Source organism: Macrobrachium nipponense, chromosome 1 (assembly GCF_015104395.2).
Source record: "Macrobrachium nipponense isolate FS-2020 chromosome 1, ASM1510439v2, whole genome shotgun sequence".
NCBI lineage: Eukaryota > Metazoa > Arthropoda > Malacostraca > Decapoda > Palaemonidae > Macrobrachium > Macrobrachium nipponense.
The window spans coordinates 197709621-197733006 of NC_087200.1; the positions used below are offsets into that span (position 1 = coordinate 197709621).

The 23386-nt window shown below is 41.5% G+C and overlaps 1 protein-coding gene across 1 annotated transcript; it reads left to right on the forward strand.

Moving 5' to 3' along the window:
* Positions 1-271: 271 nt before the first annotated feature.
* On the forward strand, positions 272-2344 carry LOC135219052 (calponin homology domain-containing protein DDB_G0272472-like). Its single transcript, XM_064255482.1, has one exon. It carries the CDS (start codon positions 272-274, stop codon positions 2342-2344), a length of 2073 nt encoding a protein of 690 aa, XP_064111552.1.
* Positions 2345-23386: the final 21042 nt, after the last annotated feature.

A 23386-nucleotide genomic window follows, 5' to 3' on the forward strand; every position in this document is an offset into this window, starting at 1 on the left:
TACTGCAGGAGCTGGTCGAGGATCTGGAGACTTTCGTCAGAACAGCAACGATGAAGAGGAAGAATCCCTCGGAGCCAAGCCGTGAAGCCTCTTCCGGAGTCTTCCTTAGAATGAAGACTTTGTAGGCCCAAGGAACGAACGCCTTCAGAGCCAGAATCCAGCGTCCGTTTGAAAAACTAGGTATGGAGACAGCGAGAGTCTACGGGTATCATTCAACATGATTGCCACTTACTGCTTTTTGCTACTAGTACTGTATTTCTTGTGCTGTGACATGTACGCTTCAATCTGTGAGGACTGTGTAACATTGTTTGGTTCTCAACAGATTAATGTTGGCGTACAGGAAATAATATCATCTTATGATATAGCGGTTTCTCGGACTCCTGAAATCTTTGAGGAACAACCCAGCAGCATTGATGCGCCTCGCTTTGCTCTCGCCATCCCTGGGATGGCACTGTTGGCGGGCTTGGCGCTCGCTGCTTTCTGTTGTTACCAGATCAAAGGAACCCGAGTTGACGACCCGGAAGAAATCGTTTCGCTAGAAAACAGCATGGAAACGGAAGGCAGTGAAGATATTGACGACAGCGAGGATGATGCAGACTTGGACAATGACGACGACCTGGACACCGAAATTGACGACGACGAAGACAGTCTGGAATTGGAAGATCAAGATAATACCGACCTGGACAATGATGACGACTTGCAACCCGAAATGGACGACGAGGCTAGGCTGGTAGACAGCCTCGAATTAAAGGAAATTGACGACACCGAGGATGACCTGAGCACCGAAACGGATGAAGAGATGAGCCGAGAAGAGGACCTGGATAATTGTGAAGTCGCCGTAACACAAATGGAACACCTCTGGAAAGATCCTCAGCAGGAGATCGAACTGCTCCGAAAGCAGATACTGGAAAGAGATCTGCTTCTTGAAAAGAAAGAAGACGAGGGCAAGGAAATGAAAAGTCATTTCGAAAAAGAAATAAATAAAAGAGACGGAAAAATCGTCAACCTCCTCCAACAAGTTGAACAATTCCGAGGTGAAAAGTGCCTGTTGGAACAGGATTTAAGATTGACTCGAGATCAGCTGGAAACGACTCAAAGGACAAAGAAAGAGCAGACGTCGAAAATAAACTCACTGGAGAACCACCTGCAGGAAAAAGACCTCTTCCTCAAAAGGAGAAACGAGGAGGAGAGCGAGATGAGACGGCTCTTCCAGCAGGAGATGGCTGAAAAAGAGAGAGAGCTGGAGGCCACCTCACAGAAGGAAACAGAACTCAGCCTGAAATTAAAGGAAAGTGAAAATACTACTGAGTTACTTGACTTGGAGAACGAAGAGTTCTGTATGATGATTGAAGAGTTGAGGAACGTTTTAGCTGAGAAAGAGAAGGAAGTCCACCTTCTGAAAGAATCCCTCGCCTTTAAAACTAAAGAATTAGAGGAAGGTCAAGACCAGCATGAAATAGTAAAGAGACGAGTGAACGAACTTGAGGATAACTCGACTCTCAGAGAAAAGCTGAGGATCACTGAAGCGGAGAATGTTAACATTCAGCAAATATTAGGAGATGAACTTCAAGCGATGAAGAACTGGGTGGCCGAACTAGGAAGAGAAAATGCAATGAGTAAAGAAGATTTAGAAGCAAAGGAGCTAGAAATAATGTTACTGGAAGAATCTTTAGAACAGAAGGAAACCATTCTGCAAGATGCTCTTCATCACTGGAAAGACACTGAAAAGTTGTTGGAAGGAGCAAAGGAAAAAGAGAAGGAGATGGAGGCTTCTCTAACAACCTTAGAAGAAGAGCTCCAGAAGAGGAACCTTCAAATCGAAGAGTTCCTCACAAAAGAAGAACAGTCAAGGTGTGAACAACAAGAATTCGAGGATAAACTAGACCTAGCTCTCCATTATGCAATCGAGCTGCAGACGTTGCTAAAGGAAGCAGAAGAAAGGGAGAGGAAAATCAAAGAAGATTTAGAAGAACAGAGGAATAAAAACCATCTGTTAGCTAAAGAAAAGGAAGAAGAAGAGACTGAAATAAGAAGGCAACATCAGGAGAGACTGAGGCAAAAGGAAAAGGAAACAGAGAAGCAGCGTGAACGCCTGGAGGAACTCCAGGATAACTTGGAAAGCGCTCTGCGTCAAGAACAGATCCTGGAACGCTTGCTGGAATCTAAACAAGAAGACCTCATCAGTTTGAAGATGAAGGAGAGTAAATCCCAGCTGGAAGTGCAGCGACTTCTCAAGGACTGCGATATGCTGAAAGAAGAGATTCAGCTACAGGAGCAGAATAGAATTAGAGAAGAAAAGCGTCTCAGTGGGAGCAGGCTAACGAAACACAGGAGGAGGCTTTGAGGGAACATGACAAATACATGTTGATGATGTTTCTACATGGGACTGCTCAGAGAAATTTCCAGCTAGAACACATTGCGCTGGAACATGGAGATGATATGATTGAAGAAGGGAAGAGAGAGAAGTGCACAAGAGGAACAATAGGAAGGAAAGACACGGAGAGCAAGGAAGACCCCTGTGAGAAGGCCCATGAGACAGAAGAGAAACAACGTAAGGAGTACTGGAATGCCCAGCGGGAGAAAAACGAGGATTACGAGAAACAATGGGAGGGCCTCAAGCACATTGTGGAAGATGTCCTTCACGGAGATGAATAAAGATCTTCAGGATATTCATCGTTCACTGAGGAGGAAGGCATTGGCTGCTGAGTTCCCCCAACTCATCAGTGAAGGCACTGTCTCAAGGAACGAACAAACTCGCCTGGTGAGAGTCAAAGAAAGAATTTTCTGGAGGTAGGAGGACAAGCTCTCGGTATGAGAGCAAGAAGCTATTTGGAGGTAGGAGGACAAGCTCTCAGCTTGAGAGCCAACAGCAGTTTGGAGGCTGGAGGAAGAGCTCTCAGCTTGAGAGCCAAAAGCTGTTCGGAGGTAGGAGGATGAAGCTCTCAGTTCGAGAGCCAAAAGCTGTTCAGAGAACTAGAAGGCCACCAGAAGGCCAACAGAAGGCCACCAGAGGGCGAAAGTTCAATGCCTTTTTATATATGCAAAATATTGGGTTTTATGCATGCATAAATGGGTGGGCTCAATACTTGCATAACTACTGTGGCACCTCTGCGCGGCGTAAAAACCCGTAAAAAGTTCAATGCCTTTTCATAATTGCAAAATATGGGTTATGACAATGCATAATGGCTCATAACTGCATATACTACTGTGTTGGCAACCTCTGGCAACGGCGTAAAAACCCGTAGTTTTCAATGGCCTTTCATATATGCAAAATATGGGTTATGCATGCTAATGGGCTCAAAACTTGCATATACTACGTGGCAACCTCTGGCGCGGCGTAACCAACCGTAAGTTTTTTCAATGCCTTTCATATGCAAAATATGGGTTTGCAATGCATTAATGGGCTCAATACTTCAATATACTATCTGGTGGACAACCTCTGGCGCGGCGTAAAAAAACCCGTAAGTTCAATGCCTTTCATTATTTGCAAAATAGGGTTATGCAATGCCAATAACTTGCTCAATTACTGCATATACTACTGTGGAGACCTCTGGCGCGGCGTAAAAAACCGTAAGTTTCAATTGGGCCTTCGCATAATATGCAAAATATGGGTTATTGCAATGCATAATGGGCTCAATACTTGGAAATACTACTGTGGCAAACCGCTGGCGCGGCGTAAAAAACCCGCCCGTAAGTTCAATGCCTTTCATATATGCAAAATATGGGTTATGCAATGCATAATGGGCTCAATACTTGCATAATAGACTGTGGCAACCCTTCTGGCGCGGCGTAAAAAAGCCGTAAGTTCAATGCCTTTCATATATGCAAAATATGGGTTATGCAATGCATAATGGGCTCAATACTTGCATATACTACTGTGGCAACCTCTGGCGCGGCGTAAAAACCCGTAAGTTCAATGCCTTTCATATATGCAAAATATGGGTTATGCAATGCATAATGGGCTCAATACTTGCATATACTACTGTGGCAACCTCTGGCGCGGCGTAAAAAAAAACGTTCAATGCCTTCCATATATGCAAAATATGGGTTATGCAATGCATAATGGGCTCAATACTTGCATATACTACTGTGGCAACCTCTGGCGCGGCGTAAAAACCCGTAAGTTCAATGCCTTTCATATATGCAAAATATGGGTTATGCAATGCATAATGGGCTCAATACTTGCATATACTACTGTGGCAACCTCTGGCGCGGCGTAAAAACCCGTAAGTTCAATGCCTTTCACATATGCAAAATATGGGTTATGCAATACATAATGGGCTCAATACTTGCATATACTACTGTGGCAACCTCTGGCGCGGCGTAAAAACCCGTAAGTTCAATGCCTTTATTATATGCAAAATATGGGTAATGCAATGCATAATGGGCTCAATACTTGCATATACTACTGTGGCAACCTCTGGCGTGGCGTAAAAACCCGTAAGTTCAATGCCTTTCATATATGCAAAATATGGGTTATGCAATGCATAATGGGCTCAAAACTTGCATGTACTACTGTGGCAACCTCTGGCGCGGCGTAAAAACCCGTAAGTTCAATGCCTTTCATATATGCAAAATATGGGTTATGCAATGCATAATGGGCTCAAAACTTGCATGTACTACTGTGGCAACCTCTGGCGCGGCGTAAAAACCCGTAAGTTCAATGCCTTTCATATATGCAAAATATGGGTTATGCAATACATAATGGGCTCAATACTTGCATATACTACTGTGGCAACCTCTGGCGCGGCGTAAAAACCCGTAAGTTCAATGCCTTTCATATATGCAAAATATGGGTTATGCAATGCATAATGGGCTCAAAACTTGCATATACTACTGTGGCAACCTCTGGCGCGGCGTAAAAACCCGTAAGTTCAATGCCTTTCATATATGCAAAATATGGGTTATGCAATGCATAATGGGCTCAAAACTTGCATATACTACTGTGGCAACCTCTGGCGCGGCGTAAAAACCTGTAAGTTCAATGCCTTTCATATATGCAAAATATGGATTATGCAATGCATAATGGGCTCAATACTTGCATATACTACTGTGGCAACCTCTGGCGCGGCGTAAAAACCCGTAAGTTCAATGCCTTTCATATATGCAAAATATGGATTATGCAATGCATAATGGGCTCAATACTTGCATATACTACTGTGGCAACCTCTGGCGCGGCGTAAAAACCCGTAAGTTCAATGCCTTTCATATATGCAAAATATGGATTATGCAATGCATAATGGGCTCAATACTTGCATATACTACTGTGGCAACCTCTGGCGCGGCGTAAAAACCCGTAAGTTCAATGCCTTTCAAATATGCAAAATATGGGTTATGCAATGCATAATGGGCTCAATACTTGCATATACTATTGTGGCAACCTCTGGCGCAGCGTAAAAACCTGTAAGGTTCAATGCCTTCATTATATGCAAATTCTATGGGTATGCAATGCACCTTTCATATATGCAAAATATGGGTTTTATGCAACGCATAATGGGCTCAATAATTTGCATATTACGAACGTGGGCAACCTCCTTGGCGCGCATAAAAACCCGTAAGTTCAATGCCTTTCATAAATGTTAAAATGTGGTTATGCAATGCAGCACCTTCATATATGCCAAAAATATGGGTTATGCAATGCATAATGGGGCTCAATATTTGCATATACTACTGGTGGCAAACAACCTCTGCGCGGCATAACAAGGACCCGTAAGTTCAATGCCTTTCATATATGTAAAATGGTTTAATGCAATCAAATAATGGGGCTCAATTTTGGCATATACCTACTGTGGCAACCCCTGGCGCGGCCGTAGAATCACGTAAGTTCAATGCCGTCCTCATATATGGCAAAATATGGGTTATGCAATTGCATACTTAAGGCCTCAATAAAAACCTTGCATATACTAACTGTTGGCAACCCTCTGGCTCGTCCGTTTAAAAACCCGTAAGTTCTGCCTGTCATTATGCAAAATATGGGGTTATTGCAATGGCCTAATGGGCTCAATAATTTTGGGCATATCTAATGTGGCAACCTCTTGGCGTTGTGTAAAAACCTGTAAGTTTCAATCCTTTCATATATTGAAACTAGGGGTTATGCAATGGCATAATGGGCTCCAATACTGTTGCCATATACTACTGTGGCGAACCTTCTGAAAACCATCGGCGTAAAAACCTTAAGTTTTCAATGCCTTTCATATATGCAAAATATGGGTTATGCAGTGCATAATGGGCTGAATACTTGCATATACTACTGTGGCAACCTCTGGCGTGGCGTAAAAACCTGTAAGTTCAATGCCTTTCATATATGCAAAATATGGGTTATGCAATGCATAATGAGCTGAATACTTGCATATACTACTGTGGCAACCTCTGGCGCGGCGTAAAAACCCGTAAGTTCAATGCCTTTCATATATGCAAAATATGGGTTATGCAATGCATAATGGGCTCAATACTTGCATATACTATTGTGGCAACCTCTGGCGCAGCGTATGGGTTATGCAATGCATAATGGGCTCAATTCTTCCATATACTATTGTGGCAACCTCTGGCGCGGTGTACGTAGTCAATGGGCTTTCATATATGGCAAAAATAAAAACCGTAAGTTCATGCCTTTCATATATGCATATGTTATGGGTAGCAATGCATAATGGGCTCAATACTTGCATATACTATTGTGGCAACCTCTGGCGCGGCATAAAAACCCGTAAGTTCAATGCCTTCCATATATGCATAGTATGGGTTATGCAATGCATAATGGGCTCAATACTGCCAAGATACTACTGTGGCAACCTCTGGCGGCGGGTAAAAACCCGTAAGTTCAATGCTTTTCATATATGCAAATATGGGTTATGCAATGCAAGGGCTCAATACTTTGCAAATACTACTTGTGGGCAACCTCTGGCGCGGCGTAAAAAACCCCTAAGTCAATGCCTTTCATATATGGCAATAGTTGGGTGCAAGGCATTAATGGGCACAATACTTGCATATAACTCTGTCGGCAACCGCTGGCCGGCGTAAAAACCGTAAGTTTCATGCCTTCCATATATGCATAGTATGGGTCATGCAATGCATAATGGGCTCAATACTTGCATATACTACTGTGGCAACCTCTGGCGCAGCGTAAAAACCCGTAAGTTCAATGCCTTTCATATATGCAAAATATGGGTTATGCAATGCATAATGGGCTTAATACTTGCATATACTACTGTGGCAACCTCTGGCACGGCGTAAAAACCCGTAAGTTCAATGCCTTTCATATATGCATAGTATGAGTTATGCAATGCACAATGGGCTCAATACTTGCATATACTACTGTGGCAACCTCTGGCGCGGCGTAAAAACCCGTAAGTTCAATGCCTTCCATATATGCATAGTATGGGTTATGCAATGCATAATGGGCTCAATACTTGCATATACTACTGTGGCAACCTCTGGCGCAGCGTAAAAACCCGTAAGTTCAATGCCTTTCATATATGCAAAATATGGGTTATGCAATGCATAATGGGCTCAATACTTGCATATACTACTGTGGCAACCTCTGGCGCGGCGTAAAAACCCATAAGTTCAATGCCTTTCATATATGCATAGTATGAGTTATGCAATGCATAATGGGCTCAATACTTGCATATACTACTGTGGCAACCTCTGGCGCGGCGTAAAAAACCGTAAGTTCAATGCCTTCCATATATGCATAGTATGGGTTATGCAATGCATGATGGGCTCAATACTTGCATATACTACTGTGGCTACCTCTGGTGCAGCGTAAAAACCCGTAAGTTCAATGCCTTTCATATATGCAAAATATGGGTTATGCAATGCATAATGGGCTCAATACTTGCATATACTACTGTGGCAACCTCTGGCGCGGCGTAAACAAAAATCCGTAAGTTCAATGCCTTTCATATATGCAAGGTATGAGGGTTATGCAATGCATAATGGGCTCAATAACTTGCATATACTACTGTGGTCCAACCTCTGGCGGCGGCGTAAAAACCCATAAGTTCAATGCCTTTCATATATGCCTAAGGTATGAGTTTAGCAATCGCATAATGGGCCTCAAATACTATTGGCATATAGCTACTGTGGCAACCTCTTGGCGCGGCGTTAAAAACCCATAAGTTCAATGCCTTTCCATATATGCCATACTATGAGGGTTTATGCAATGCATGAAATGGGCCTCAATACTTGGCATATACTTAGCTGTGGCAACCTCTGGCGCGGCGTGAAAAAACCTGTAAGTTTCAATGCCTTTTCCATATATGCAAATTTAGGGTTATGGGCAATGCAATGCATGAATGGGCTCAACTACTTGCATAATACTACTGTGGAACCCCTCTGGTCGCGGCGTAAAAAAGCCACCGTAAGTTCAAATGCCTTTTCATATTATGCAAAATTAGGGATTATGCAATAATGCAATAATAGGGCTCAATCAATAGTTGCATATACTACTGTGGGCAAACCTTCTGGCGCGGGCGTAAAAACCGCCGTAAGTTTCAATGCCCTTCATGAATATGCAAAATATGGGTTAATGCAATGCATAATGGGCCTTCAATACTTGGCATATACTAATTGTGGCAAGCCTCTCGGCGGCGGCGTAAAAACCCGTAAGTTTTTCTAATTGCCTTTCATTATATGCAAAATATGGGTTATGCAATGCATAATGGGATCAAATTACCTTGCCATATACTACTGTGGCAACCGCTGGCACGGCGTTAAAAACCCGTAAGTTCGCAATGGCCTTTTCTATATATGCAAAATATGTGTTAATGCAATGGCATAATGGGCTCAATACTTGCATATACTATTGTGGGCACTCTGGCGCGGCGTAGAAAACCGTAAGTTCAATGCTTTCAAATATGCAAAATATGGGTTATGGGCAAATGCATAATGGGCTCAATACTTGCATATACCTTTGTGGCAACTTCTGGCGCGGCGTAAACCCGTAGTTCAATGCCTTTCATATATGCAAATTATTGGGTTTATGCAATGCAGATGGGCTAATACTTGCATATACTATTGTGGCAATCTCTGGCGCGGCGTAAAAACCCGTAAGTTTAATGCCTTTCATATATGCAAAATATGCGGTTATGCAATGCATAATGGGCTGCAATATTTGCATATACACTGTGGGCAACCTCTGGCGCAGCATAAAAAACGCGCGTAAGTTCAATGCTTTCATATATGCAAAATGGTTATGGGCAATGCATAATGGGCTCAATATTTGCATACTGCTTAACTGTGGCAACGCTCTGGCGCGCGTAAAACTGTAGCTCAAAATGGGCCTTTCATAATATTTGCAAAATATGGGTTATGCTAATGCATAATGGGACTCAATTATTTGCACATACTACTGTGGCAACCTCTGGCGTGCGTAAAAACCCTGTAAGTTCAATGCCTTTCATATATGCAAAATATTGGGTTATGCAATGCATAATGGGCTCAATACTTGCATATCTACTGTGGAACCTCTGGCGCGGCGTAAAAACCCGTAAAGTTCAATGCCTTTCATATATCAAAAAATATAGGGTTATGCAGTGCATAATGGGCTGAATACTTGCATATACTCTGTGGCAACGTCTGGCGTGGCGTAAAAACCTGTAAGTTCAATGCCTTTCATATAAGCAAAATATGGGTTTATGCAATGCATAATGAGTGAATACTTGATATCTACTGGGCAACCTCTGCGGCGTAAAAACCCGTAAGTTCAATGCCTTTCATATATGCAAAATATGGGTTTATGCAAGCATAATGGCTCAATACTTGCTATACTATTGTGGCAAACCTCTGGCGGCGGCTAAAAAAACCCGTAAGTTCAATGCCTTTTAATTGCAAATATGGGTGCAATGCATAATGGGCTCAATCTTGCATATACTATTGTGGCTGGCGCATAAAAACCCGTAAGTTCAATGCCTTCCATTTATGCATAGTATGGGTTATGCAATGCATAATGCTCAATACTTGCATACTATGTGGCAACCTCTGGCGCGGCGTCCCGTAAGTTCAATGCCTTTCATATATGCAAAATACGTTTATGAATGCATAAGGCTCATACTTGATATTACTAATGTGCAACCTTGGCGCGGGCGTACCCGTAGTTCATGCCTTTCATATGCATAGTGGGTTATGCAATGCATAATGGGCTCAATACTTGCATATACTACTGTGGCAACCTCTGGCACGGCGTAATAACCCGTAAGTTCAATGCCTTCCATATATGCATAGTATGGATTATGCAATGCATAATGGGCTCAATACTTGCATATACTACTGTGGCAACCTCTGGCGCGGCGTAAAAACCCGTAAGTTCAATGCCTTTCATATATGCAAAATATGGTGTTATGCAATGCATAATGGGCTCAATACTGGCATATACTACTGTGGCAACCTCTGGCGCGGCGTAAAAACCCATAAGTTCAATGCCTTCCATATATGCATAGTATGAGTTATGCAATGCATAATGGGCTCAATACTTGCATATACTTCTGTGGCAACCTCTGGCGCGGCGTAAAAACCCGTAAGTTCAATGCCTTTCATATATGCAAAATATGGGTTATGCAATGCATAATGGGCTCAATACTTGCATATACAACTGTGGCAACCTCTGGCGCGGCGTAAAAAAAAACCGTAAGTTCAAGCCTTTTCATATATGCATAGTATGAGTTATGCAATGCATAATGGGCTCAATACTTGCATATAATACTGTGGCAACCTCTGGCGCGGCGTAAAAACCCGTAAGTTCAATGCCTTCCATATATGCATAGTATGAGTTATGCAATGCATAATGGGCTCAATACTTGCATATACTACTGTGGCAACCTCTGGCGCGGCGTAAAAACCTGTAAGTTCAATGCCTTTCATATATGCAAAATATGGGTTATGCAATGCATAATGGGCTCAATACTTGCATATACTATTGTGGCAACCTCTGGAGCGGCGTAAAAACCCGTAAGTTGAATGCAATGCATAATGGGCTCAATACTTGCATATACTACTGTGGCAACCTCTGGCGTGGCGTAAAAACCCGTAAGTTCAATGCCTTTCATATATGCAAAATATGGGTTATGCAATGCATAATGGGCTCAATACTTGCATATACTACTGTGGCAACCTCTGGCGCGGCGTAAAAACCCGTAAGTTCAATGCCTTTCATATATGCAAAATATGGGTTATTGCAATGCATAATGGGCTCAATACTTGCATATACTACTGTTGGCAACCTCTGGCGCGGCGTAAAAACCTGTAAGTTCAATGCCTTTCATATATGCAAAATATGGGTTATGCAATGCATAATGGGCTCAATACTTGCATATACTACTGTGGCAACCTCTTGCGCGGCGTAAAAACCCGTAAGCTCAATGCCTTTCATATATGCAAAATATGGGTTATGCAATGCATAATGGGCTCAATACTTGCATATACTACTGTGGCAACCTCTGGCGCGGCGTAAAAACCTGTAAGTTCAATGCCTTTCATATATGCAAAATATGGGTTATGCAATGCATAATGGGCTCAATATTTGCATATACTACTGTGGCAACCACTGGCGCGGCGTAAAAACCCGTAAGTTCAATGCCTTTCATATATGCAAAATATGGGTTATGCAATGCATAATAAGCTGAATATTTGCATATACTACTGTGGCAACCTCTGGCGTGGCGTAAAAACCTGTAAGTTCAATGCCTTTCATATATGCAAAATATGGGTTATGCAATGCATAATGAGCTGAATACTTGCATATACTACTGTGGCAACCTCTGGCGCGGCGTAAAAACCCCTAAGTTCAATGCCTTTCATATATGCAAAATATGGGTTATGCAATGCATAATGGGCTCAATACTTGCATATACTATTGTGGCAACCTCTGGCGCGGCGTAAAAACCTGTAAGTTGAATGCCTTTCATATATGCAAAATATGGGTTATGCAATGCATAATGGGCTGAATACTTGCATATACTACTGTGGCAACCTCTGGCGCGGCGTAAAAACCCGAAGTTCAATGCCTTTCATATATGCAAAATATGGGTTATGCAATGCATAATGGGCTGAATACTTGCATATACTACTGTGGCAATTTCTGGCGCGGCGTAAAAACTCGTAAGTTCAATGCCTTTCATATATGCAAAATATGGGTTATGCAATGCATAATGGGCTGAATACTTGCATATATACTGTGGCAACCTCTGGCGCGGCGTAAAAACCCGAAGTTCAATGCCTTTCTTATATGCAAAATATGGGTTATGCAATGCATAATGGGCTGAATACTTGCATATACTACTGTGGCAACCTCTGGCGCGGCGTAAAAACCCGAAGTTCAATGCCTTTCATATATGCAAAATATGGGTTATGCAATGCATAATGGGCTGAATACTTGCATATACTACTGTGGCAATTTCTGGCGCGGCGTAAAAACTCGTAAGTTCAATGCCTTTCATATATGCAAAATATGGGTTATGCAATGCATAATGGGCTGAATACTTGCATATACTACTGTGGCAACCTCTGGCGCGGCGTAAAAACCTTTAAACTCAATGCCTTTCATATATGCAAAATATGGGTTATGCAATGCATAATGGGCTGAATACTTGCATATACTACTGTGGCAATTTCTGGCGCGGCGTAAAAACTCGTAAGTTCAATGCCTTTCATATATGCAAAATATGGGTTATGCAATGCATAATGGGCTGAATACTTGCATATATACTGTGGCAACCTCTGGCGCGGCGTAAAAACCCGAAGTTCAATGCCTTTCTTATATGCAAAATATGGGTTATGCAATGCATAATGGGCTGAATACTTGCATATACTACTGTGGCAACCTCTGGCGCGGCGTGAAAACCTGTAAGTTCAATGCCTTTCGTATATGCAAAATATGGGTTACGTAATGCATAATGGGCTGAATACTTGCATATACTACTGTGGCAACCTCTGGCATGGCGTAAAAACCCGTAAGTTCAATGCCTTTTATATATGTAAATATGGGTTATGCAATGCATAATGGGTTGAATACTTGCATATACCACAGTGGCAACCTCTGGTGCGGCGTAAATTCCCCTGTATGCCCCAGGGGTGAGATCGCTTGCGATCACTAAAGGCCATAAGTATATATACAATTTAAATATATGTAAATATATATATATAGTATAGATATGATATATAAACTGTATATAATTGTAATATTATAAATATAAATAAATTATATTAATATATATATAATATATATATATATATATATATATATATATATATATATATATATATATATATAAATGTATATATATATAAATACACACACACACACATATATATATATATATAATATATATATTATAATATATAATATATAATATTATAATATATATTATATATAATATATAATAATGCTGACTGTCTGAGTGAGTTTGTGTGTGTATGTGAATGTGTACTAAAAATGGCTGTCTAGCTGTGTTTCTACAAAAGTGCAGGATCCTTAATATAGTTAAAAAATACAAAACTAAAATTAACTTAAAATTGATAGAAATGACTAAAATTGACAAGTAAAACGAAAAAGTAAAAAGTACAAATAAAAAAACGAATACTAATCACAACCAACCGTTAGTTGAGAAGGAAGGAGGTAGAATGACTAGACTTGGGCTAGAAGTTAAAATGTTGACTATGCCAGATAAAGCGGAGAAGATAAAACTCCACTATTCAATGAGGGAATAAGACGTTTAATATATAATGGCTTTAGATTGGTTAGGTAATCAGAGTCTTTAACTGAGCCTAAAATAGAGAAGTGTTGTTTCTCAACCTCTATCTTGCAATTGATTGCATGATTTTTTATGTTTGAGTGTTCAGGCCTACTTAATTCTTGACCCGTCCTAAAACTAAAGCCCATGCGACTGCAGTATCTATTTGCAGCAACCTCTTAGTCGATCCAACGTAAATTCCGGGACTTCCAGGGCACCTAAATTTGTATAACACGCTAGATCTCATGAACTGCTCCAGACGATCTTTGGCCAGTTTTGACGTGGAGTCGTTGTTTACGAATGTCCCTATTAATGTAAACTATAAAAATCATATTTCCAAGTGAAGAATTTTTATCTCATGGATTTAATAAGCTTCTTTTTAAGAAATTTTAATAACTTGCCGTTCAAGACTCCGCTTTTGTTTTTAACAATAAATTATATTCTCAGGTTGATGGTGTGGCCACTGGTTCTCCCTTGGGCCCATTATTCGCACATTTTTTAAAGTCTAGTCTTGAACAAGAATTTTTGAATTCTTGTCCTGATTCTTTTAAATCTTTGCTCTACAGAAGGTATGTGGACGATACCATCGCCCTCTTTAGATACGAATGGCACGCTTCACAATTTTTATAGTTTATTAATTTGAAACACCCTAATATTAATTTTACTGTGGAACTCGAAAACGGTAATTCCTTAGCGTTTCTTGATATTTGCATTACTAGGGAACATTCAATTTCCAACACTTCAGTTTTTAGGAAGAAAATATATACGGAACTTTCTAATAATTTTTATAGCTCGTGTCAAAAGAGTTTTAAGCTTAATGCCATCTCCATTCTGGTTCATAGAGCAATAAAGTATTCATCAAACTGGGATATCTTTCATAAAGAAATTGATTTTTTATCTAATATCTTCCAACGAAACTCGTACCCAAAGGATGTATTTTTTAATATAGTTAACAAACTTTTAACTTTGCATTTAAAACCGCCCATTCCAATGATAGACGTACCAAAGAAAATAATGGATGCCTCCATACCATACAACAGCAAATTTTCGCAACACCTAACTAGAATTATTGAAAGTGAAATTCCCTGTCTAAAGATAAAACTCATATCTAACAACCCAAGCAAATTAGGGTCTTTTTTCTGCTTCAAAGATCGTCTGCAGCAGGTCATGCGATCTAGCGTGGTATACAAATTTACTGCCAGGGATGTCCCGGAATTTACATTGGATCGACTAAGAGGCTGCTGCAGATGAGATACTGCAGTCACATGGCCTTTAGATTTAGGACGGGTCAAGAATTAAGTAGGCCTGAACACTCAAACATAAAAAATCATGCAATCAATGGCAAGATAGAGGTTAAAAAACAACACTTCTCTATTTTAGGCTCGGTTAATGACTCTGATTACCTACCCACTCTAGAGTCATTATATATTAAACGTCATGTTCCCTCATTGAATAGTGGAGTTTCATCTTCTCCGCTTTACCTGGCATAGTCAACATTTTAACTTCTAGCCCAAGTCTAGTTATTCTACCTCCTTCCTTCTCAACTAACGGTTGGTTGTGATTAGTATTTGTTTTTTTATTTGTACTTTTTACTTTTTCGTTGTACTTGTCAATTTTTAGTCCTTTCTGTCAATTTTAAGTTAATTTTAGTCTTGTATTTTTTTTACTATATTAAGAATCCTGCTCTTATTTAATGTTAATATGTATTTGTTTTTATCTCAACAGACTGAAGATGCACATTGTATGTGCGAAACGTCTCAAATAAATGTTTCTTCTGATGTGGTTGTCTGTGATTTCCTGAATGGATGTATGTGATATACCTGCATTAGACTTTATTATATATATATATATATATATATATATATCTATATATTATAATATTTATATATATTATATATATATAAATATATTATACAGAAAGTATATATGTTGATCACAAGTCTGGTAAGATTAGTTATGTAGGAAATATATTAGCTAGGAAACTCTACTAGTAGAGTTTTTAGTAGATAAAGGCGAAAGAGAAGTAGAAGAGAAACGTAAACCAAGATGCTTGCGATATGACACTCGTAAAACGCAGAAAAGGGACTGAGTGAGACATAACAAAAATCGATGATGTAAACTGTTAAGACGTAAACTGAGACCCGGGAGCAATGAATAACAAGTGGGTGGAAGTAGCTTACGACTGCTCACAGCATACACCATGATTTGTTAGATGTCATTGCCGGAAGTGGTAGGCGTTAAAGTTTACCCACTAATGAAGAATTAGGGTGGTCTTAAAAGGAATCCAGAAGAAGAAGAGGCGGGCCAGAAATCTGAAATTGGTCGATAGTTTAATTGGAACGATGGAAAGAATCAGTTAACTACTCACTTCTGGACACATAACTTCGTGTCAGTTTAAACTCCGTTTATCCTGTGTCATTAAGACTTGTGTGATAGGAAAGTGAGATCGTGTGTGTTACAATAATAATTAAAACCAAAAAAAGTGTTTAACTTGCCCAAATTTCTAAAGGAAACCGAACTCATATATTTTCTCTACGTGATTTGCCTCCTGAGAGACCAACCGAGAAGATCGAGAATTGTCAAGTATGCAGAAACAGTAGTCCAGAAGAATAGAGAAGTATTAGAAATATGTTATATGATAAGTTCTTAATAGAGATAGAAACTCAACGCTGTGTAGATAAAGAGTACCACCATATAACATATAACAAATAATAACCTAAAATAAAAGGGAACGAAAAACTTCGTAACATAAAAATTGTGGTAGCGAATATGGGACTCTAAGTGCAAAAGACCAACGCGTATAGTGAGTAACCACACATACACACACCGATACAGTGGAGATGTAAAAGGCGGAGAAAATATAATACCTACCGACAGACATAATAATTGACTTATTGCTGGAAAGCGGAGAGCATAGTGATTAGCGCTACAACAATGGAACCAACAAACAACAAAATTTCGAAGGCACAAACATTCTACAATTGAAGAAAAGAATCACCGAGTTCAATAACTCGAAGGACGAAGGACGAAGAAAAGGGAAATTCATTGAAGCATAATGAACTATATCTCCTAGACTGGGCACCCACCTAGACTCAACAACTTCATAACAGAGAAAAGGGTGAACAAAAATTCATCAAATGGAAATAACCTACTTCTTTCTCCCAGCGGCGAAATGCAGTGAGAAGCTACGAAGATTAGTGGATGTCCGTAATGGTGTAGTGTTGCAGAATTACGCAATCCCCAAGCCAACTAGACTGTTCATATTAGCGGAAAAACAGGATCTTCAAATTCAGCACAGCAGAGCTTTATAACAAACCATTGACTGAATTCTTCAATCAACATAAGAGCGCTAACCATCGTTACAGTAGAGATAGCGCCAATTCACCAACAGCGCCAACAGTCATCACGAAAGAGAACGGTGGTGACGGCAGCGAAAAATTTACAAGGCAGCACGGAAGTGTTCGACGCAACCAGAAATCAAAGAAAGAAGAGTAAGTTTGAAGTATCCTAATAGATTAACGTCTGATGATAAATTAAAATAGAATTTTCTCACACCGCACTGCTTAATGATAATAGTAATATTTTTCTAAAGATAGTTTTATCATAATCATCTTTTGATATTTTTTTGCTGTAATTTTGTAAAAGAAAATAATTTTTTTTCTTCCTTTGTTGTTGTGTGATCTAGAACTATAAAGATATTTTATTTCAGTTTCTGAATGATTCGCAAAGTGCAATGGTGTGAATAAAGAATAACGGCATGTACTAATGTTAATGTTTTTCCAGATTGAAGGAAGAAAACATTAGATGTAATCATATAAGAAAATTATATAGGCAAGATAGGGACTACATAGTATGATAAGACTTCTGCCAACGTGAAGATAATATAAGTACAACAATGAATATATTTTCAAAATTGTATCTTAGTCCTGCTGTAGTATGAAACGAATAGAAATTTTAATGAAATTATAACCAGGTTGCAACGTAGCAGAACTCCAAACTCGGACCATTATAGTCTACGCCCAACCCCTGACCGACTATCGAGACTGAGTAGTCAGACAAATTTTCCCCCACGACGATCACGTAGTGAGAGTCCACACAGAGTACCGTTTTCGACAGTATTGAATATAAACATGACTAGTGTGATTGTTTCTAGCCATAATAACAGTACTAAACAATTACTAATACTTAGGTATTCTAGAATGGCACAGGCTGCTGTAATAACACAGGCTATACGCTTTTGCGGTAATGTAGAAAAGGGTCATCCAGAGAAGAATAAATTAGAATCATACTCGGTGTCGCAGTGGATAGCCGACACCGAAAGCCGAATTTCATCCGTTGGAATTACCGATGAGCACAAGAAAATAGATGAAGCTTTACTCTGTTAGTTCAGAGAAGGGAGACCCTCATCGGACCCTAAATTCATTCAGGTTCAAGGAAATCAAAACTTTTACAGAATTTAAGAAAGTGTGTTTTGAAATTTGGGAGCCTATCACTCAGCAAGATCGATGGTACAACCTCAGTAAGTGTTTACACCAGAAGTATGATGGTAATAGTATAGCAAACCTCCATACTGATGTAGAAGATGCCATCCATAACTTAACTAATGATTTAAAGAGAACATGAGTATATATTGGCAATTGCAATCATTTTACTGATGATGTAGCAGATTTAGTGAGTTTAAGATAGGTATTAAACTACACTGCCTATGGTACAGTATATGAAGCTATCGGGGAGGAAGATAAAAGTTTTTAAGAATCAAGAACCTAATCCCAAGAGTGATAGTCTCGTAGCTTTAAAGTTCATGCAAAGGGAATTGCGAAAAAGAAAACTGAATCTAACAAAGGAATTTACAGGTTTTATGCATTCAACTTACCTGTCAGATATATACTTAGCTATAGACTCCGTCGTCCCCGATAGAAATTCGAATTTCGCGGCACACTCTACAGGTAGGTCAGGTGATCTACCGCCCCGCCGCTGGTGGCGGGAATAGGAATCATTCCCGTTTTCTAAGACAGATTTTCTCTATCGGCCGTGACAGCAACATTGTTGTTGTTACTCCTGATTTGATTTTCGTGTGTTTTCATCGCTATTGATCTTCTAAGCCGGTTATTTTGGTGACGTATTGGATCTTTGGTTTGACATACTCTTTCGTGGACTGTTTTTTGGACTTGGTTTTGGATATTTCTCATGATGTCGGATTCTAGCTTTACAGTTAGAAGACAGTGTGTAAATGAGGGATGCATGGTGAGGCTACCGAAAGCTTCGGTAGACCCTCACACAGTTTGTAAGGGGTGTAGAAGGAATGAATGTTCAATTTCTAACACCTGTGATGAATGTGTAAATATGAATGAGGAAGAATGGAAGAATTTAAATTCATATTTAAGGAAATTAGATATGGATAGGGCTAGGAAGGCTTCCTCCAGAAGCGTAAGTAGGTCTCGCTCTAACGAGCCTATTAAATTAACACCTAACCCTAAACCTCTATCTTCTTCCTCTAGTACTAAGACTGCAAATCCGGCAACGGAAATTGCAGATCTTAAAGCTGCGCTACAAAGGATGGAACGTCAAATGCTGACGTTGAAAGGTAAGCACAGTGATAGTGAATTAAGTGTCCCTAGTGCAGTGGAGGGTGCGTCTGATCGGCTTCATCTCGCTCCCAGGCCTAGACCTCTTCCAAGCTCACAGGCCCAGAGGAGAAGGAATGTCAAAAGCCTTACGGAGGTTATGGAGAATCCCCACCGATCAGGCGTCCCCTCGGCAGATTCTGTGACGACCCGAACTGCCAAGGATCGCTATCGAAAAAGCATCCTAAAGAAGTGTTTTTCTTTGTCAGATTCTTCACCGAATGTAAGGGGATGGAGTTCTGATGAACTGTCACGCCCCTTAAAGAGAAGTTGGAAGGCTCCAACTTTGGATTCAAGCCCTGAGCTTTTCTCCGATCTATCACCTTGTGAGAAGAAGAAAAGGAGATTGGTTCCTAAACGGAAATCGGAGTTTCCTTCTGCTTCTAGACATCCCTCACCTGAATCAGGGAAGGAAAAAGAGAATGCGGCTGCAAAAATTATCCTAAATGTGCAGGAGCAACTTTCGGCCTTAGTAGGAGTTTTTACTAAGGAAACTCCCAGGAGAAAGGACTCTTTCCTTCCTATAAAGAAGACGAAGGGAAGGAAAGAAGAAACGGAAGTTTCGGCTTATACTCAGAAGAGTATGAAGAATGCGCCAAAAACGCCAACCTGGCGCAATGCGCCAGATGCGCCAGATGCGTTTGAGACTCCATACGACGGCCAAGTAGTCCAGCCAAAGAAAGCCCAGAGCGCCAGATGCGCCATATGGCGCCAGAAGCGCCAGAAGCGCCAGATGCGCAGAAAGCGCGACCCACGCCGAAATGCGCCAGATCGCCGCCAGAAGCGCCACCCTCCGAAAGCGCCAGATGCCGCCAAAAAGCGCCAGAAGCGCCACCCCTGCCGAAAATGCGCCAGAAGTTTCGCCACTTGGCGCAAGGAATCACGAGCGCCAACCCGGCGCAATGAGCCACAAGTGACAAATAAGAGACGGACTTCTTCCAAAAGACAATTAAGCCAAGAGGATTTGTTTAGCTTTCGGAAGGATAAACCTTTACCTGACAAGGACTCTAGTTGTCGCACAAGCGGCCGTATTCCTTGTCAAGACATAGGTGGTTCCGGAGAAAGCGATAGGAGAGGACATCCTTCGTCTGACAGGAGAGAAAGGTGTCGCACAAGCGGCCATCGCTCTTGCCAGGAGAAGGATAAGGTCGTTTTGCAGGATCAACCTATCTCTCGTAGGGACGCAAGTTATCGCACAGGCGGTCGTCGTTCTTGCGAGAGTGGGGTGGATGTTGCAAGAGGCCAGTCTCCTGCTGGAAATAAACAATCCTCTTCGGAATTGGATTTGGAAGAGATTTCGGACTCTGAAGATCACTCGGCTCCGGGTTTGTCAGATTACAAGACGCTGGCAGCCCTCTTACTTCAAGAGTTTGGGGACTCTTTAAGCCCGACTGCTCCTCCTTCTCCAAGGTCCTTATTTACAAGCACGAAGGTCCCGAAACAATCATCTTTTATTAAAATGAAGCCAACCATTTCCATGAACAAGGCTCTCCGATTCGTAGGAAATTGGTTGGAATCCAAGGAGAAGGCGGGGAAGACAGTCTTTACCTGCCCTCCTTCCAGACTATCGGAAAGAAGGGAATTTTGGTACGAGACGGGCAAACCACGGGGTCTAGCTCTCCCGTCCACTGCCGAAGCAGATTTTTCGAATCTGGTAGATTCGTCTAGGAGACAAGCCTTGTCATCAGCAAAGATCACATGGGGGACTTCTGAGATGGACCATCTCCTCAAGGGATTGTTTAATGTCTTAGAAGTTTTTAACTTCTTAGACTGGTCCCTTGGGGTGTTGCCAAAAAGACACAAGAGAAGGAATCTCTTAGTCCAGAAGTCCTTCATAGTGTTCTTTCCTGTATGGACAAGGCGGTTCAGGATGGATCAGGAGAGGTGGCCTCTCTGTTTAGAACTGGTATTCTGAAGAAGAGAGTCTTATTTAGCTCTTTTCTGACGAAAGCAGTTACTCCTACTCAGAGGTCATCTCTTCTGTATGCTCCTCTGTCGGACCAATTGTTTCCTTCAAATCTAGTAAAAGATATTTCTCATTCTTTGACAGAAAAGGCCACACAAGATCTCTTGGCCCAATCTGCAAAGAAATCGAGGGACTTCGGGTCCTATTAAGAGAGAGACTCGGGCTCCTCAACAGCCCTTTCGAGGGAGTACCTCGGCCAGACCCTCTTTTAAGAAGAGAGGAGTGCAGAAGAGAGGTAGGTCTTCCTTCAGACCTATCAAGAGAGCGAAATGAGACAACAGTCCTTCAAGCACCGGTAGGAGCCAGACTTCGGAAATTTTCCGAAGAATGGGCTCGGAGACAGGCAAAAATTTGGTCCCTTTCCGTGGTAACAAAGGGATATATGATCCCCTTTCGAGACAGACCTCCCTTGACTACGAACCCGAGGAAACTGTCAGCCCAATACAGGGACCCTGCCAAGAAAGAAGCATTATTGCAACTGGTAGAACAGATGTTGCAAAAGGAGGCCATTGAAGTGGTTCGGGATCCGCATTCCCGAGGATTCTACAACCGTCTTTTTCTGGTTCCGAAATCCTTGGGAGGGTGGAGACCGGTCCTGGATGTGAGCGCATTGAACCGATTTGTGGAGAACACAAAGTTCTCTATGGAAACATCAAAATCGGTTCTTGCGGCTCTTCGTCCAGGAGATTGGATGGTCTCCTTAGATCTACAAGATGCATACTTTCATGTCCCCCTGCATCCATCATCGAAGAAATATCTCCGATTCATGATGCAGGGGAAAGTATACCAATTCAGAGCCCTATGCTTCGGCCTTTCAACGGCCCCTCAAGTGTTCACGAGGCTAATGATGAATGTTGCGAGATGGCTACATCTAGAGGGGATAAATATATCCCTTTATCTGGACGATTGGCTAATAAGAGCAAAATCGAAAATTCAGTGCTTGAAGGACTTGGAGAAGACTTTGAACTTGACAAAATCTCTGGGACTGCTCGTGAACCTCGAGAAATCACAATTGATCCCCAGACAGAACATAGTCTATCTGGGGATACAGATGGATTCTCGGGGTTTTCGGGCGTTTCCATCTCAAGACAGAATTACTCGAGGCTTAGAAAAGATCTCGAACTTCTTAGGGAAAGAACGGACCTCGGCGAGGGAATGGCTCAGTCTGCTGGGCACCCTTTCCTCGTTAGAGCAGTTCATTTCCCTGGGAAGATTAAATCTCAGACCTCTGCAATTTTATCTAAAGAGGATGTGGAGTCAAAAGACAGGAGACTTGTCAGACGTTTTTCCCATCCAACAGGGGATAAAATCCGACCTAAAGTGGTGGTTAACCCCATTAACAAGGAACGAAGGGGTGTCCCTCTTGATTCGGAACCCTCACCGAGTGTTGTTTTCCGATGCCTCGGAAACAGGTTGGGGAGCAACACTGGGTCCCAAAGGAAGCAGCAGGTATTTGGACCAGACAACAAACTACTCTGCACATCAATGCGAAGGAACTCCTGGCAATTCATCTAGCCCTGGAATACTTCGAAGCGGAAGTCAGAGGGGTGGTAGTTCAAGTCCAATTCCGAAACACCACAGCTCTGGCTTACATCCGGAATCAAGGGGGCACTCACTCTTTCTCTCTGAACGAAATAGCGAGAGCTCTATTAACCTGGACAGAGGAACGGGGCATTATTCTGCGTACAAGTTTGCTCCAAGGAGTAAAAAACCTAAGGGCAGACAGGTTGAGCAGAAAGAACCAGGTTCTCCCGACAGAGTGGATGCTCCACTCAGGAGTCTGCAGACAAATATGGCGTCACTCTGAGGAGACCCCAGATCGACCTGTTTGCCACGTTCCTCTCCAGGAAAATAGACAACTTCTGCTCACTAGAAGAAGATCCCAGAGCCACAGCGATCGATGCCTTCCTCATGGATTGGTCAGGCATAGATGCATACGCCTTTCCCCCATTCAAATTGCTGGGGGAAGTAGTAGGAAATTTGTGGCATCGGAGGAATGAGAATGACTCTAATTGCTCCCTTTTGGCCTTCCCGAATCTGGTTCACAGAGGTACTGGAATGGACGGTGGACT

Bases quoted from the DNA above. Each gene is read 5' to 3' on its own strand.
- LOC135219052 (XM_064255482.1), top strand. From the start codon at position 272: ATGTACGCTTCAATCTGTGAGGACTGTGTAACATTGTTTGGTTCTCAA.